A 19,445-nucleotide genomic window follows, 5' to 3' on the forward strand; every position below is an offset into this window, starting at 1 on the left:
AGTCCGCTCCCTGTATGATCAGTGCCAGAGCTTGGTCCGCATTGCCGGCAGTAAGTCGGACACGTTTCCAGTGAGGGTTGGACTCCGCCAAGGCTGCCCTTTGTCACCGATTCTGTTCATAACCTTTATGGACAGAATTTCTAGGCGCAGTCAAGGCGTTGAGGGGATCTGGTTTGGTGGCTGCAGGATTAGGTCTCTGCTTTTTGCAGATGATGTGGTCCTGATGGCTTCATCTGGCCAGGATCTTCAGCTCTCACTGGATCGGTTCGCAGCTGAGTGTGAAGCGACTGGGATGAGAATCAGCACCTCCAAGTCCGAGTCCATGGTTCTCGCCCGGAAAAGGGTGGAGTGCCATCTCCGGGTTGGGGAGGAGATCTTGCCCCAAGTGGAGGAGTTCAAGTACCTCGGAGTCTTGTTCACGAGTGAGGGAAGAGTGAATCGTGAGATCGACTGGCGGATCGGTGCGGCGTCTTCAGTAATGCGGACGCTGTATCGGTCCGTTGTGGTGAAGAAGGAGCTGAGCCGGAAGGCAAAGCTCTCAATTTACCGGTCGATCTACGTTCCCATCCTCACCTATGGTCATGAGCTTTGGGTTATGACCGAAAGGACAAGATCACGGGTACAAGCGGCCGAAATGAGTTTCCTCCGCCGGGTGGCGGGGCTCTCCCTTAGAGATAGGGTGAGAAGCTCTGCCATCCGGGAGGAGCTCAAAGTAAAGCCGCTGCTCCTCCACATCGAGAGGAGCCAGATGAGGTGGTTCGGGCATCTGGTCAGGATGCCACCCGAACGCCTCCCTAGGGAGGTGTTTAGGGCACGTCTGACCGGTAGGAGGCCGCGAGGAAGACCCAGGACACGTTGGGAAGACTATGTCTCCCGGCTGGCCTGGGAACGCCTCGGGGTCCCACAGGAAGAGCTGGACGAAGTGGCTGGGGAGAGGGAAGTCTGGGCTTTCCTGCTTAGGCTGCTGCCCCCGCGACCCGACCTCGGATAAGCGGAAGAAGATGGATGGATGGATGGATTTCGAAACAGACTGTAGCACAATGTACAGTTTATATAATCGTTAAATAATGAGGCACAGCAACATCAAGGGTGGTTAAAATGAAGAAAAACACCTATTTCAAACTTGCTTACCTAAGTCATGTTTGTATATATCCATCTATCCATTTACTACCACTTGTCCCTGTCGGGGTCGCGGGGGGGCTGGAGCCCATCCCAGCTTCATTCGGGTGGAAGGCTGGGTACAACCTGGACATGTAGCTACGACTTCGCAGGGCCAACACAGATAGAGGGACAAGCATTCATATAGTGAAGGAAAAATGACATGATCGAAATGAGTAAAAAGCAAATATGATCTAGAAAATCTGTTATTTTTATAATGTTCTTTTACGGGGAGCTGCACTGTGCCAGACTTTGAAAACCCCTGTACTGGTGTGATTCACAATATTTTAGAGGTGGCGGGGGCACAACTAATTACTGCACCTAAGTGACTAACACACACAGATTCAAACATTATTGTGCATAAAACATCTGATATTAAAACCAGTTTAGCTGAGGTGACCCAGGCAAAAGAAATGTCCAACATGTGCACAACTTATAGTAACAGATGACCTTGCAAAGCAGCCGTGTGCAAGTCAATGCACGGTTTACAACCAGAGAGCGTTAGCAAGAAATGGCAGAGCCAATAGGTGAGCCTGTAGGCCAAAAGAAATGGGCTTCACCTTGATCCTTGAGTTTGTGCTTGACCTGTCCCAATTTAATATAGCGTAACTTTGGACAGTAAAAACTGCAGGGTTTGAAAAATATAGTCTATGGTTCATAGGGAAAACATTGTGATATATGTCGCAGCCTCCTGCAATAACGATATATCACGATACATTATTGGTATGTAAACAATATAACTATTTCAAAACGGGTTACAAAGGTTACCAATTTGGCTCTGATGTTTGCGAGTACAGTATGCATCATTTTTGGTTGTAATGTGTTCTCAAAACTATTATTAATCTACTTGCTAATTTATTCTTATCTGGTTGCTTTCTGTTGTAACATTGTTCCTTCTACAATTATGTTTAAATGTACTAAGCACCTATTCCTCTATTGTTTTAATACTACATTATTAATATTATTAGTTATGGGCTATACTACAAATGTGCACATCCATCCAATGGCAAGTAGTTACAGGGGTAGTATTGGCCATACCATCACTTGTACACAATATAACAATAATGTTAAAAACTCTATCCTCGGCCAAATTGATATCATTTATATCAGAGACTAGGATCATACTTGCCAACCTTGAGACCTCCGAATTCAGGAGAGGGGGGAGGAGGTTGTTGAGGTGGGGAGGGGGGTAGCGGGAGGTGTATATACATATTCAAGTATTTCATATATATATATATATATATATATATACACACATATATATATATATATATATATATATATATATATATATATATATATATTAATAATCCGTTCATGAATGAGTATATCTGTTCGGCTACCATGTTCAATGGAGGAGTCTGATCTACAAAATTTGCAGGCAGCATACTCTTCCCCTTCAAGCTGTCCTGGATGAACTGAAATTATTTTTTCCAATCATTTTGGAACTTGCAAGCGTACTTCTTCTTCTTACTCGTCGTCGCCATGTCTCTTCTTCGTTCTTCTGCTTCGTCTCTGTTATATTTTTGGACATTACTACTTGCCCTAGTTTTGAAGCAATGCATGATGGGAATCCAGATGTTGTGTGTCAGTGTATTACGTGCCGGTTGGAATAAACACACGCTGAGAAATAGCTCCGTGCCTGCCTACTTTATGGGTTATAGATAAACCTATGAATAACGGAGACATATTTAATAGTCTCCTTTTTGATTGATTGAATTGATTGAATTATTTATTTCAAACCTGCACAGTACAACAACACACTTTTTTTTTTTTACATTTTGGCAGGGACACTTTTCAGGTGAGAGAGGACGCTAAAAGCAGTGATTTTAAGGCACGCCCCCAATATTGTTGTCCAGGTGAAAATCGGGAGAAATTCGGGAGAATGGTTGCCCCGGGAGATTTTCGGGAGGGGCACTGAAATTCGTGAGTCTCCCGGGAAAATCGGGAGGGTTGACAAGTATGACTAGGATATAGTCAATTAATTGATGTTCGGATGTACATTGTGGATGCCGTCTTTGCTCCACACGCTGTAAATCTTTGCTGTCGTCCAGCATTGTGTTTTTGGCAGAGTTCATCAGCCAAAGACACAGCCGTGAGCTTGTCACTCGAGGCTCTGTCAGAGGTGACTGTTATATTCCTCTGCGCAGAAGCACTTTCAGTAAGTTGGCCTGGTCAGTAAGGAATGCAAATGTGTGGAACTAAGTACCTGAGGAGGTTAAACTGGTCACAATTTACAAGGCATTCACAAAACAAATTTAAAATTGTGACTTATCAACGCCTACAGCTGCCAGCACTAAAAGACGAGCCTGTTTTGATGCTAAGATAAATGTTATGTTGTGATGTTGTATTTTATTTGTTATCATATTGCATATGTATTATGTGCTTTTATTCTTTGTCTCTCTCTTTCTTTTCTTTTCTTTTTTTAAATTGTAATTTTACTGCCTTTTTTACATCATGGCCATGTGACTACAGATGAAAACTAGCCTTCTGGCTAATTCTGGCTTTTTTAACCATGTGTAGTCATGTGTTTTATGAAATTGCATTGTCCCCTTTGAAGTAATCTAATCTAATCTAATCTAATCTAATATTGCTGCTTTTTTCAGGCTTCTGATTGGACAAAATGTGCATGACAGCAGGTGTATGCATTTGTGTGTAGTCATAGACAGTTTTGAAACTACACTTGTGTGGATGGAGATTGTTTTAACCCCCAAATATGTGTTTTTAAAACTCTCCGTGTTCATGTGGACGTGGCCTTACATTTAATACGTTTAATCCAATGTTTTTCAACCTTTTTTGTGTCAAGGCGCATGTTTTTCATTGAAAATATCCGAAGGCACACCACCAGCCAAAATCATTAAAAAATTGAACTCAGTAGACAGTAAAAAGTAGTTGTCGCAAATGTTGGATATTAATTTAAACCATAACCAACCATGCATCACTGTAGCTCTTGTCTCAAAGTAGGTGTACTGTCACATCACGCCGTGACTTATTGAGTTATTTGGTGTTTTCCCGTGCGTAGTGATTTAGTTCTTGTCTTGCGCTCCTATTTTGGTGGCTTTTCCTGTTTTGTTGGTATTTTCCTGTTGCAGTTTTATGTCTTCCTTTGAGCGCCATTCCCCGCACCTGCTTTGTTTTCGCAATCAAGACTGTTTAAGTTGTGCGGACGCTATCCTTCTTTGTGGGGACTTTGTTGATTGTCATGTCATGTACAGATCTACTTTGTGGACGCCGTCTCTGCTCCACATGCTGTAAGTCTTTGCTGTCGTCCAGCATTCTGTTTTTGTTTACTTTGCAGTCAGTTCAGTTTTAGTTTCGTTCTGCATAGCCTTCCCTCGGCTTCAATGCCTTTTCTTAGGGGCACTCACCTGTTGTTTATTTTTGGTTTAAGCATTAGACACCTTTTTACCTGCACGCTGCCTCCCGCTATTTCCGACATCTGCAAAGCAATTAGCTACCGGCTGCCACCTACTGATATGGAAGAGTACTACACAGTTACTCTGCCGAGCTCTAGACAGCACCGACACTCAACAACAACACATAATTTGCAGACTATAATTACTGGTTTGCAAAAAATGTTTTTAACCCAAATAGGTGAAATTACATAATCTCCCATGGCACACCAGACTGTATCCCGTGGCCAAAGTGGTTGAAAAACACTGGTCTAGTATATCAAAATAAACATAATAGGAGGTTTAATGCTGTACCAAGTCATATATTGCTGCTTTTTTCAGGCTTCTGATTGGACAAAATGTGCATGACAGCAGGTGTACGTGGTTGTGTGCAGACATTAGGGGTGTGGGAAAAAAATCAATTCGAATTCGAATCGCGATTCTCACGTTGTGCGATTCAGAATCGATTCTCATTTTTTGTTTTCGTTTTTTTTGTTTTTTATCAATCAATCCAACGAAACAATACACAGCAATACCATAACAATGCAATCCAATTCCAAAACCAAACCTGACCCAGCAACACTCAAGACTGCAGTAAACAGAGCAATTGAGAGGAGACAAACACGACACAGAACAAACCAAAAGTAGTGAAACAAAAATGAAACAACAGTATCAATATTAGTTACAATTTCAACATAGCGGTGTTTAAAAATACCTCATTGACAACGGCGTGGCGGAGTTGGTAGAGTGGCCGTGCCAGCAATCGGAGGGTTGCTGGTTACTGGGGTTCAATCCCCACCTTCTACCATCCTAGTCACGTCCGTTGTGTCCTTGGGCAAGACACTTCACCCTTGCTCCTGATGGCTGCTGGTTAGTGCCTTGCATGGCAGCTCTCGTCATCAGTGTGTGAATGTGTGTGTGAATGGGTGAATGTGGAAATACTGTCAAAGCGCTTTGAGTACCTTGAAGGTAGAAAAGCGCTATACAAGTATAACCAATTTATCATTTATTAGACATAAAAAAAAAAAAAAAAGAACAATAGTGTCACACTTGCATCGCATCTCATAAGCTTGACAACACACTGTGTCCAATATTTTCACAAAGATAAAATAAAACAAATTTACATAATTGCAATCAGTTGATAAAACATTGTCCTTTACAATTAGAAAAGCTTTTTACAAAAATCTACTACTCTGCTTGCATGTCAGCAGACTGGGGTAGATCCTGCTGAAATCCTATGTATTGAATGAATAGAGAATCGTTTTGAATCGGGGAAAAAAAATCGTTTTTGAATCGTGTTGAATTGAAAAAAAAATCGATATTGAATCTAATCGTGGGACACCCAAAGATTCACAGCCCTAGTAGACATAGACAGTTTTGAAACTTCGCTTGTGTGGATGGAGATCGTTTTAACCCCCGAATATGTGTTTTTAAAACTTTCCGCGTTCATGTGGACATGGCGTTTACATTCAATGTTTAATCATCTTGCAGGGCTACCCCCTTGATGAGTGGCGGTTATAAAAGCGGTGGGCGGGTCCTGCTTGTTGCTCATGAATATGATGAAGGTGGAGGCCGTGCACCGACACTCCCTCCATGTTGAACTTGTGCGAGGCTGCCTCACTTCACTTCTCACCAGCTCTCAGTCAGCCAGTGCGCCAGTCAGTCAGTCAACCGCCGCATGGCTTATGTTCGCGCCACCTTTCCTCACTAACAAGTGGAATCGTGTCTGCCGCGGAGGAAAGGAAGGAAGGACGCAAACGAGGGAAGAGGATCCGGTGCTGTGCTGATCGTGACATCTCAGTGGCGTGCTGTGCATGTTTAAATCAGAGCGCGGTGGTGCCGAGTGTCGGCCAGACGACTAGTCCGAGCAGCGGCCACCTCAGTCCCGCAGGCATGACTTGGAGACGGGTTGCCGTCTTTGCTGCCTTTTTGCTGTTTTTCCTCCTAAAGGTACGTGAATGTTACATTTGCTCTCGGAAGGTCACGCGGTTCACGTCATTTGATTGGTAGCGCGCTATGCTAGCATAACATGTCGCCAAAAATAAGTATTTCAAAGTGGCGTCACGCTAATTCTGGGTTCTTTTTACCCCCTTTCCCCCCCCCTAAACAGGTGTCGGACGGGTCGGGGCAGTTCGAGTTACAAATCTTGTCCACGCACAACGTGAACGGGGAGCTGCTGAGCGGCGCGTGCTGCCACGGCGCGCGGAGCAGCGCGGACACGAAGTGCGCCAGGGGAGAATGTCGGACTTTTTTCAAAGTTTGCCTGAAGGAATACCAGTCCAGGGTCTCCGCGGCGGGGCCGTGCAGTTTCGGAATGGGATCTACGCCCGTCCTCGGAGGGAATACCTTTTCTTTCAGGAGCTCGGTGAGGAATGACAAGACCAGGATAGTTTTGCCCTTCAGCTTCGCGTGGCCGGTGAGTTCTTTTAAAAAAACAAAAACAAAAAACGCTACAGGGGGTCTGTTCTGTTTACAAGGCAATTGTGTGCAATTACTGTCTGCCAGTCAATGCCTTCTCTCCCAGAAAAGTTGTCAAGAAAGCACAACAATGCGCCGAAGAAGGACCCCTTGGTCCTGGTTGCTCCTCATTATCTACACCAATTAACCAGGTGCAGGTATTTTCCTCCCTTAAGGCCTTAGGCAGTTCAGTCAATTTTTTTGAAGGTGTAGGAGTTAAAACACCCCATAAATCCCCATCACCGCCCCTTCATGCATTTGGCTATGACAAGTTTTAAAATATGGTTTAAAAAAAAAAATTACATTCTTCTGTTTGATGTGTGTAACCGGTGGAGACAGACGGCTGACCCACAAAGGCAGGTTTTTTTCCCTTAGGGGTTCAGTCGTTTCTCTTTAATGTACTAGACCTGCTCCATGTGTAAAGTGTCTTAAGATGACTTTGGTTGTGACATGATATGTAAATAAAATTCCCTTTAGGAATGACTTGCAAGCTCAGAAATGATTGACAGTGAAGACATTGACAGTGTGCCATCAGAATATCACAGGCAAATTGTTATAATATGCTGGGATGTGGTCTTCTGTTTATTATGGAATTTTAAAATATGTAGTATTTACACTATTCCTCAGTAATTTGCCTCTTAAGTTTAAAAGCACAATGTGAAGGCTGCTATGGTATGTTGTGATGCTCTGTTTCTTTCCTTGTCTGGCATGTTGGCTCCATCCATGCATTTCTCAGCAATTGCATGCAATTTGTAGCTAAAGAACAACATTGGTTTTCCAGTGCCTTGTGTATCCTCCGGCCCCCCCCTTGAAGCTGGTCATGTACAAAATAGTAAAACCTCAATTCCTGGTTTCCTCAAGTGTCAGCTCTTTTCTCACAGCTCGGCCGGTGGGAATGTTGTAGCTTTGTGCAAGATGATTTGCCATGCTGGAGTGCATTTGAATGTTGACTGCACAGACTGACTGGCCCCACAGCTTGGCCCGCAAACTCTTCCCCACACACACACACACACACACACACACACACACACACACACACACATAGTGCCTGATGGGTGAAAGGCCTACTTGCTGTGTGTGTTGTGTCCAATTACATGAAGACTATTTTTGTCTCAATGGAGGTAGTAGTTGTTTAAGTACGTCTCTGGCCCCCGAAAAGCTACATGCTAATGACTAAGTGAATAAAGTGTAAAAGTTTTGGTGCATGATTTCCGTTCTTGCACATATTTTTGTTTCAGCAGCCAGTTATTACTTGGCGGCAGAAAGAGAGACATTTTGCATGATCTAATAGTCGGTTAAACAATGTTCTCAGTGGGGTTACATGCCATTTGATAGGTTCTGGCGCCTCACACCTTTTTTTCGTACTTTCAGTGCAGTACTGAATATGATGACACAAGCCAGAACTAAAACCTCAACTTTTAGGATTTTGAAGTAGCAGTGTAGCTTTTAGCCCTCTCACTCGTTTAAAAAGTCATATCTGACTGAGTACACGACCGTTATTGTAATGTATGATACCTTGGAAAACTGACACAATGTAATGGTGTATGTTAGTAAGCGTCATCTATTTGATTTGGTTTTAACAGAGGTTAAAAAGACACAATGTTTTTTTTATGCTACCTGGATGGTAACAGTTAAAACACATACTCAATAGCAGATTGTTTGGTTGAAATAAACGGGTGACATCTTTAATCTTACTTTTTTCCCTTCATGCTGCTACAGTAGCTTGGTTTGGTTGTTGTGTTAAAACTGCTGCCTTAAAGTGCTTGTTAAGGGTATGGCTTCAGTATATGGTGCATTTCTTGTTTTGAATCAAGTGATTTTGGCAGTAGATGTATTTTTGATGCACCGTTTAGTGAAATAAGTCTCCCTCTCATCCTTTACTGCTTTACCTCAGTGCACATAAACAATTGTCAGTCTAGGTATGATATCACTCTTTGTGCTTTTCATCACTTGATTTGCTGCTGTGGACAGATGGCAGTATGGTCCAGTCGGGTTGCCGGGTACCACGAGTTCATGAAGCAATCCCCCACAAACCCCTCACCTCTCCACCTCCCTCCCTTCATTTTCTCTCAGAGCTGCATGAAGTTGGCCTCTTGTCCAGGCTTGGGCTTTGTTTAAGTCACGCTCGGTTGGAGCCCAGGCATTTCATCACTTTAACCTTGCCACCCACAGCAACTGCTGCACTTAATGAGGCTGCACACATGTGCTTAGATCAGGTGGGGCTTCGGCCAAGCGTCCAACCAGCCGCACACTGCTGCATGGGACATCTTTAACATGAGTTGCTATGCTGTCCACCGTTAGGATTACACCGCGTATTTATTCTGAGTGTGAACACAGCTAGCTGAACCCTCACTCGGTGTGTGCGTGTTCGTGACAATGATGTGCCTTCCATGACTGCAGTGGGGATTAGAGGACAATGGCGGCAGTGCATCCCTTAATGCCAGTGTGGGGCAAGCAACAGGAAGCAGTTGTAGTAGACTCAGCAGTGATGATGTTGGCTCACAGGCAAACTGGAAACCCTGCCTGTGAAATCTCTTAGCACATTGGCCCCACCATATCAATGCAGTAAGGAAGATTGTTTTTAATCAAATTAAATGGGGCTGCACGATTAATTGAATTGACATCCAGGTTTTAATTAATACGATAAATAACCGCAAAAGGCTAAATTTTTTTTCTTCCCTCCACTGTCACTGACTATTGAGTGACAGACATGTTCGCCAATCAATATTGTTGAGCCTAGCGTTTGTTCATCTCTCGCTTCAAACAGGAAGAAATGCATCTTACTTTGTGCATCTTTTTTAGCACCTGAGTGTGTAAGTACAATTAACTGGACAGAGTGACCCCTCTGTACACTCATTCATAATCTTTGTCTCAGCGGAGACTAGAGTGGGGCGCTGCCAACAACACACTCACTGTACAGCGAGCATAGCGACTTGCCAGTGAGAAGTGCCGCAAAGTAACACAAATTAGCGGAAAACATAAGATTCCAAAGCCAAATGTCCCGTTGTGGGAATGTTTCAGTGTCAAATCGGATGGGCAATATGAGCCCATCAAAAAGGACGAACGAGCGAAAAGGCTGTGATCACATGATTGCAAAAAGACAACGGACAACCTCAGTTTTCCAGCTGGAAAAAAAATGCACTTGATGTTCAATCTCTATTTAGGTTAAAATTTTGCTCACAGAAATGAGTCTATTTAATTTTTTGTTTTATTTATTTAGGATAGCAAAGTTATTTACCTTCAAATGACAAATACTAGTTTATAACCTTTTTAAATGGATACTTGCATTAATGATGTGTATTACAATTACATTTAATTATTAACACTGTATAGTTTTTATTGATTATTTTTTCAATTAAAGAGCATGATGTAGACAAAATATTTTTTGAAGTAAATTATTGCATTTTGTTTTAATGTGTCGCACCTTGAGATTAGAATGTTACTTGACAGTCTAAAAGTAACACGTCTTCCTTCAGTTGTTTTCCCAGTTTTCTGCATTTTTACCTATTTTTATGTATTAAATATAAAATTTGCAAATTGGATTGCAATCGCAATTTTGGAGAGAAAAATCGTAATGAGGTTTTTTCTCTCAAAATCCTGCAGCCCTATGGTTAAGTCAACCAAGCTGTTTAAATTGACAAGAGACTGTTTACCACCAAAAGTTTAAGAACTTTTGGTTCCTGGTACCCCTGGATCCTGGAACCCCTGGTTCCTGGAACTAAAGATTCCTGTCGAAGTGTGTGGTTTGTGTTTCCATTGCGTTTCACAGTTCAGGCTGACGAGGTATGGAGTAGTGGTTTAGTATATTTCTACTCTGATACCATGTAAATAAACAAACAATATTAGGTCAGATTTACTAAAAGGTAAGTAATTTAAATACAAAACAATTACCGTATTTTTCGGAGTATAAGTCGCACCGGAGTATAAGTCGCACCTGCCGAAAATGCATAATAAAGAAGGAAAAAAACATATATAAATCGCACTGGAGCCCGGCTAAACTATGAAAAAAAACTGCGACTTATAGTCCGAAAAATACGGTATATACAAAACAATATGATTTAAAAAAGAAAGTGTGCTGAATTGTTAATAAAAAGTCAGACTTTTGTCCACAATGTCCAACAGTAGGAAAGTCGTCCTCTCAGTAACTGATGGTCAGGTGATTCCTTTTGGTCCATTTCAGCTGTAAACAACAATATTAGAAGAATAAATGTCAGTGTTTATCTCACGCCAAAAACACTAACACATTGGTTTTAGCGTTAGTATTAGCATTCTGTTCACTCGAGTTGAGGCTAATAACAACAAATGGTGTGTCACTGACCACTTTTACAACATGTAACAAAGTAAATAGTTAATATTTGATGTAATTTACCTTCGTTTCACTTGTGTACTGCCTCCTTTATTTCTCATTTCTCTAACGAAGTGTCAGTAGCTCAGGTCACCGCTTCGAGTCTGACTGAATACTTCATACTTCTCGCAGCTTCGCATATCAAAATTAAGTATGTAATAAATAATAAACAACATTAAAATGCATATTGTTCAAAGACTACGGCTGAGTAAAAATACTGCAAGATAGTACCCCAAATCATCGTTCTTCAGCACAAAGATGCCCCACAAAAGTTCCTGCGAGTTGACTGATTATTATTATTATTATTGCTCACAAATAAATTTCGATTGCCATGAGTAGATTTGGCGCCGCGCTCCTAAACCCAATATATATAACGCACCTGGTCTGCCAAAGAAGCAATTTAAGCGATTTTCTTTCTGTTTTTAGCAAATAATCAGAGCATTCTCGATACTCTTTATTTATTTTGGGGCGGCAGCGGCGATGACCAAGAAGAACGCGGAGTTGGAATATAATTACAACATTTTATGTACATATTTATATACAGATTTGAACAATTAGTGATTCACTGAAATATATTTATTAATTGTGGTTCTTACAAAAAATATATCTTATAAAATATGAAAGCTAAAATGTCTCTTAAAGCTCTGCCCCTTTAATTAGTGAATACTAAATAATTTAACTTTAGCCTACTACTACAACCATATTATTTACCAGCAACATGAAGTGAAACAGAGGCAGAGGTGTCCTGCCACAGTCAGTCAACCTCCTCCTCCTCCTCCTGCTGAACAGGTCGCACCTGTGGTCCGGACTGTAGGCCTACCTCCTCTCCAAGTCCAGCCCTTTTCGGCCGTTGAAAATATTTTTCTATACTCATCTGTGTGAAGGAGTGAACATCCAACATTAGAATTTATTACTAACGAGCAGAAGCGCTCTATGTACAGTGCTGTCTAACCAGCAGCTCAACACATGCAGGGTTCAACGTTAAGGTTTTTTTCTACTTGCCCGACTTCTCAAATCTACTTGCCCCAATATTTTTACTTGTCCTGCCTAGGTTTTTTTCTGGCTGTGTAGTGCTCATGGCTTATATCTTACTAGAATCCTTCCCGTTGACTATATACAACACTACACAGTATTTATTATTATTATTATTATCTATAATTACATTTAAATGGCATTGCATACATGTAAAATTAAATGCTATTTCACATTATTTGACCAGTAGCAGTTACACCCATCTGAACAGGTCAGCCACCTGTTTAAAGCCCAATCACAGTTGAAATCTTGAAATGAAGGGCCTTTAATAAAACATTAACCTGGACAACATTTTAACAGCTGGTTGGCTCAGATTTTATTATTTTCATTGCATTCACATGCTGCAGTGGACAGTGGACAATTTAGCTTCAGTCCATGTGTGTTTATTGACAACAGGGTTATAACCTGGACACGTTAGCTCGTCGGTATGAAAACAGGTGACCGAGTCAAACAGCGGCGGTGTTAATGAAGCAGCGTCAGGCGAAACCGTCAGTGAAACGCTCGGTGAAATCGCGGATTAACATTAAATATATGACGAGCCGCGAGCGATGCAGCTATAACCTATCTACCTATAACACCTGTAAAAATGAAGCAATGCTACCACGCTAGCAAGCGTTAGCTAGCCGGCTATGAGCCACCAAGCTGCTAACTATCGCCAAAAGGCACCATTTAAGTTTTTTTCCCCATGGCATCCTGGATCAAGGCTTTCAGCAGCTTTTGGACGTTTGAGGTAGAAACGTAGGAAGCCCCATCATTATGAAAAGTAGTCTGCGAGTATTTTGGTCCCGTCTGTCCGTCCCTCTTCTTCTTCTTCTTCTGGCCCACCAGGTGAATTAAGTGCTATTGGCGGAGTTACAATGCATACCGCCACCTACTGCACCGGAGGTGTAACTACAAGCAACATTCACAGACAGTCCCATTGCTTTTATGAGCGGTCGAGCGAGTCAAAAGCCGAAAAATCCATTTGTGGCGGACATAATTCTTTCGTGGCGGGCCGCCACAAATAAATGAATGTGTGGGAAACACTGCCACTATTGTAGCCTTCAAAACCCTTAAACAATTTCAAAACCCTCCAATGTTGTATACACACTATGTATAATGCAGTAACAGATGTTCATAACAATATGTAATAAGTACAATATTTACCGTATTTTGGTCATTTAAAACAATAGAGGGACTTCCTTCTCTGGTGCATTTATTTACGTTTCCATAGCAGCGAACATCCGACTTCTGGCATCTACTGTGTGTTTCTACTTGCACAAACAAAGGCATGAGTGTGTTGTAATCATAGCAGACTTGGAAACAGACAACAAAGACTGCTATTTTTGGATGAAAGAGGATTCACTACCTCATCTTTTTGAAGCTCGATATACGAACGCAGAATGAACTGCTGCTTACAGAAGTGAGCACAAAGAAGAGAGTGAAACGTTGGAGCAGAGAGTGAGGCCGATGCAATTTGGTTACACTGCAAATCTAGAACTTTTGATCCAAGCTATGCCAAATTATTAGAGCGCCCAAATCAACTGGAAACGTCCCCGGCAAGCTTGACCAAACAGTTCATTGAGTGAGTCACAATACTATCGTTCATAATACATGCAGCACATCACCGGGCAACTACATTACATACACTGTCGAGCTAGCTGTGTACAAACAAAACATGAAATGTGGGTTGATACTTTACAGATGCTATAATACGATTGTTCATGTTTTTCAGTCAGTACAGGTTATTGTCCGATCGCATTGTGTTGTGCATTACAAACTCAAACGTGTTTCGTGTTGACGTAGAAGCTAGCTTATTTCTTTCCGTAGCTAGCTTTTACAGCTAATACAGTAGCACGCCGATGTGTTGCAACGCTAGAAAAAAAGAGTTCCTTTGTGTTCGCTCTTACAATAACCATGTCGCTACAGCTTGGTTATTATACAGATTACGCAACATAAGTGAAGTATTGTTGGCTGTTTTTGAATGCATTTTTAAAGTGATTTAGAGGTAGAAATGATTGCTCCCATTGACTGCATTGCTAGCCACCTTGTATGAGCCCATTGTTTATGTTGGCCTACACTCAATTCCAAACATTTGACAGAATTATTCGCCATTACTTAATTTATTTACCAGCCCCAAAACCTAATCCAAAAGAAGCCATTTATTTTGGTCCAGATGCAGGAATATCTCAATTATCAATGTGAAAACATTTCGAACAAAAGTGTTCAGACTTGCCTCTATTAGTGCTCTAATCTTATGTTCATAATTAGAGTGCAATTTTCTGTGGTATCACAATGTCTTCTCAGTCCCGTTTTGGCATTGCGGTGATTGATGAGCGCTCTTGAGATCTGGGACCAGTCGGCCTGTCAATAGTCGTCTCAACCTTGAGGGTGACCGGCCACCTCTGGCAGCTGGGGGGGGGGCGGGTGTAATGATATGTTTGTTTTCTATATAGGCTGCGCTGATGTGGTGCGTAAGTGCAAATGACTCAAGTAAAATACTAAAATCTTTCTTCAATTGGGCTGTTTTAAACTGTGCTTGCAGTGTTGGCTGCTTTAGAGTGTCTTTAAAGTACCAGTAGAATGGAAAGACAAGTTGACTTTATATGCTTAATTGTGTTGCTTTGATTCCATTAAAACATTTAATTATATTTCCAATCTGCAAATTATGTGAAAAGACTGTCTTATCCTCACAAAATTCCACAATTTCAGATGGCCATTATAAACATTCCGCTCCGAATGTCTTTGGCAATTTAGTCATAAATCTAGAAGTTATTCATCTGTGAATTTTTGTTTATTCCCGGGGCTGCAGACAAAGACACGACAACCGAAGACGGTGTCTGCAGGCAGCTACTTTTCCTTTTAACTCTTTGTGTGGATTATGATTAATTCTTTATCTAAATGGAAAGATATGAACATCCTATCAGTCGTCATTGCAGTGAGAGCAGACATACAGTACACGATCGTAGTTTGTATTTCTTGTTTAGCATTTAGCAATACTGCTACATGATGCCATAGTGTTTTGCTTAAATTGGGTCTGTTTAGCACTCAGCTTCTAAAACTTGTAGCTCACCCTCTTTATATTCAGGCTAAACAATATAAGGTCCTGGATCATAATTGTTCACAAAATAAACGTTGTTGGCTCTCTCAAATTCTGCATGATTAGCATTGTTGGGGTAGAAGGGATCTGTGGTTGCTACTTCTACGTTCTATATTTCGGTGTTATAAATCAGATATATATGATAATAGCTTCAATATACAGTCAACTTGTTTTTCCAATCTACTGGTACTTTAGGCTGCATGGAAACATGCATTGAAAACATGTTTAATTGGGCTCTGATGTTTATTTTTCCATATAAGCCCAGTGACCCTCACATAGGAGCAAGGGCCACTCTGCTTGTTTTGGTTAAATAAATTATTTGGCTTCCATTCCCGCTCTTGGGTTCATGGCGTGATCACTTTTTGGAGTCATTTTCCTGTGTTTTTGTATTAGTTGGCACAAGGTGAGATACATTTTGTGGGGGTGAGGTCCTCCCATCACAGTTGTCATACCTTTTACAGGATGTTTTATAAGCTGCTGATTTTACAACAGTCTTCATCTCAAGTAATTGTTTTGATGAAAATCTCTGTGCAAACAAAACATTCCTTCCTGCCAGCCCATCATCGCCATTGTCAGCTTTGCGAGTGATTACCAGGGTTACCTTCCAAGTCTCAATGTAATGGCAAATGGGGTGTGTTACTCAGCGACGTCGATCATTGGTTGTATCTCAGGTTGATGCTCCCAAAGTGATTGACTCAGGAAAACTGATAAAGAAGGTCAACATGTCTTTGACATTCTTGTTTACATTTCCTCTGAGGCAGGACTTGACTAATCTTTTGTGCCTTTATGTGGACCATATGGCTGGCTAGAAGTGGGGAAAAATGATTGATTCTCTGATGCATCACGGTTAGAACAAGGGCGATTCATGAATCGATGGACACATGTCAAAATATCGATTTACTTGAGGTAAATAAAGTAATACAAACGCTTCTAAAATGCGGCATTGATGCTAATGTTCTCTAAACATAAGTTCTAGTTTTAGTCCTAACCAACAATGAGAGAACATTAGCTAATATTTTGTGGTTAGTGCGGGCACACACGAAGGAGGGAGGAGGAGAGGACAATCTATGCTAGCCGTGGCGCTAAGCTAGCTTGAATATAGTAGTGAAACAACAAAAGAATGAATGTGTTGTACACTTCAACAGAATGCTAATAAGACCCGCCTTACAGCAGAGAGTAACCAGCCAAGAGTACATTAGCGAGTAGATTAATAAATTAGGAAACACAATAATAACAAAGTCTGGCCGGCCATAGATAGACGACGAACGTCTTCAAGCCACACATTTTGGCTACTGGGGCCAAAGTGTTTGACCATTCTGTGGTTTTAGAAGGCATTGAAATTAAATCAAGGATGACTGCTCGCCGAGTAGGGACGTGTATTTACATTTTCACTCACAGCGGTACCACAGTTCTCACATATCTAGTCTTCTATATATACAGTATATCTACTTATATATGTTTGTGTATAAATGTATGAGATCGGTAGGTCGTGAGTTCAAACCCCAGCCGAGTCATACCAAAGATTATAAAAATGGGACCCATTACCTCTCTGCTTGGCACTCGGCATCAAGGGTTGGAATGGGGGGTTGAATCAACAAAAATGATTCCCGGGCACGGCCACCGCTGCTGCTCACTGCTCCGCTCACCTACCAGGGGGTGATCAAGGGTGATGGGTCAAATGCAGAGTATAATTTTGCCACACCTAGTGTGTGTGTGACAATCATGGGTACTTTAACTTTAACTTAAATATGTGTATGTATTTATATATACAAATTAGGGCTGCAAGGATTAGTCATATTGTCGACAAATGTTTACAATAATACAGTAATTTGTCGCCGACAATTACATTTGTCGACAATAGTTGTGACGTCATCACTGGTGTTTTTCTGGGCAAAAGTAGGTCACTCGCAAGAACATTGCCAGTGATAACATGTAAAGTGTGAGGATATTCATCTTATTCTTGTTAAAAACATGAATACCTTGCTTATTTTGCAAAGCAGACCTTGTTTTTATGCCAGTACATCTGTGATAGGCAAGCATTTAAAGCATTTTAACGTTAATGCTAAGCATTTAACATGTCGGACATTTGAAGGGAAGATGCAGTCTTAACATCTGTAAGAGTGATAGCATCTACTTTGCTGGCTCGCTAACAAGAGTGAGACGAAGTCGTGTGAAAAAAACTTAACTATGATTTTAGCCAAATTTAGCTAGCTAAACTTTGCGCACGCACACACATACACAGACAAGCACCAATGCAGAGGTATCATAGGATTAAAAATACAATCTATTAAATGGCCAACAATTTTAAGAATTCATCAAATATAGAATTCTACACATTGAGTCTTTTAGAGTGATAAAATTGCCAAGAGTTGATCATTAGTCTATATGCCAGTGTGCAGCTTTTTATACATCACAAAATGCTTTATTTATTTTTGAGGAAGTTAGATTTTGTGTTTTGTTATGTTTTCATTAATGCTATACTACTGTTTTTTTAATACATGAACAAAGTTAATTGTTTTTTTTTTAGCACTTTGCCTTTCCTTTCTTTTAAATGGACATTTTATTAGTCATTTAAAAAAAATTTAACAGCTGACTGAGCAGCACATTTACAGCATAAATAAATATTTATGAAATAATTAGTCATCTTTGTTTGTAAGCACATGCCTAAAATAACTTAAGCTGCATTTAGAAGTTGATTAACAAATTAGAGCCATTAAATGTGTACGCTTTATCCGTTTAGTCGACTAATTAATAAAATAATCGTTGACTAATAATTGTTGACTAATCGACTATCAAAATAATCGTTGCAGTCCTGTGTGTGTGTGTGTGTGTGTGTGTGTGTGTGTGTGTGTGTGTGTGTGTGTGTGTGTGTGTGTGTGTGTGTGTGTGTGTGTGTGTGTGTGTGTGTGTGTGTGTGTGTGTGTGTGTGTGTGTGTGTGTTTATGATAGATATAGATGTGTATGTATGAATATGTGTATATATATATGTATGTATGAATATGTGTATGTGTATATGTGTATGTGTGTGTATGTATGTATATATATGTGTACATATACTGTATTATATATATATATATATATATATATATATATATATATATGTATGTATGTATGTGTATATATATGTATGTATGTATGTGTATATATATGTATGTATATATATATATATGTATGTATGTATGTATATATATATATATATATATATATATATATATATATATATATATATATATATATATATATATATATATATATATATATATATATGTATATATATATGTATATATATATATATATATATATATATATATGTATATATATATATATATCCATCCATCCATTTTCTACCGCTTATTCCCCTTTGGGGTCGCGGGGGGCGCTGGAGCCTATCTCAGCTACAATCGGGCGGAAGGCGGGGTACACCCTGGACAAGTCGCCACCTCATCGCAGGGCCAACACAGATAGACAGACAACATTCACACTCACATCCACACACTAGGGCCAATTTAGTGTTGCCAATCAACTTATCCCCAGGTGCATGTCTTTGGAAGTGGGAGGAAGCCGGAGTACCCGGAGGGAACCCACGCAGTCACGGGGAGGACATGCAAACTCCACACAGAAAGATCCCGAGCCCGGGATTGAACCCAAGACTACTCAGGACCTTCGTATTGTGAGGCAGACGCACTAACCCCTCTGCCACCGTGAAGTTATATATATATATATATATATATATATATATATATATATATGTATATATATATATATATATATGTCTTAATAAGGTTATCCAAAAAATAGTGCTCGATACCGTAGTAGAGCACAATATATGTATGTGTGGGGAAAAAAAATCACAAGACTATTTCATCTCTACAGGCCTGTTTCATGAGGGGGGTACCCTCAATCGTCAGGAGAAAAATCTCCTGACGATTGAGGGTACCCCCCTCATGAAACAGGCCTGTAGAGATGAAATAGTCTTGTGATT

The 19,445-nt window shown here is 40.7% G+C and overlaps 1 protein-coding gene across 1 annotated transcript in view; it reads left to right on the forward strand.

Annotated features, from left to right (window-relative positions):
- Positions 1-6,171: 6,171 nt before the first annotated feature.
- jag1b (jagged canonical Notch ligand 1b) overlaps positions 6,172-19,445 on the forward strand; it is a 74,162-nt gene continuing 60,888 nt past the window's right edge. The window contains exons 1-2 of the mRNA XM_061987714.2: positions 6,172-6,500; positions 6,661-6,966. Of these exons, the coding sequence (XP_061843698.2) occupies positions 6,444-6,500; positions 6,661-6,966 (363 nt within the window). The 5' untranslated portion in view covers positions 6,172-6,443. The remainder of the gene's footprint in view (positions 6,501-6,660; positions 6,967-19,445) is intronic.

The sequence above is a fragment of the Nerophis lumbriciformis genome, linkage group LG02 (genome assembly GCF_033978685.3).
Source record: "Nerophis lumbriciformis linkage group LG02, RoL_Nlum_v2.1, whole genome shotgun sequence".
NCBI lineage: Eukaryota > Metazoa > Chordata > Actinopteri > Syngnathiformes > Syngnathidae > Nerophis > Nerophis lumbriciformis.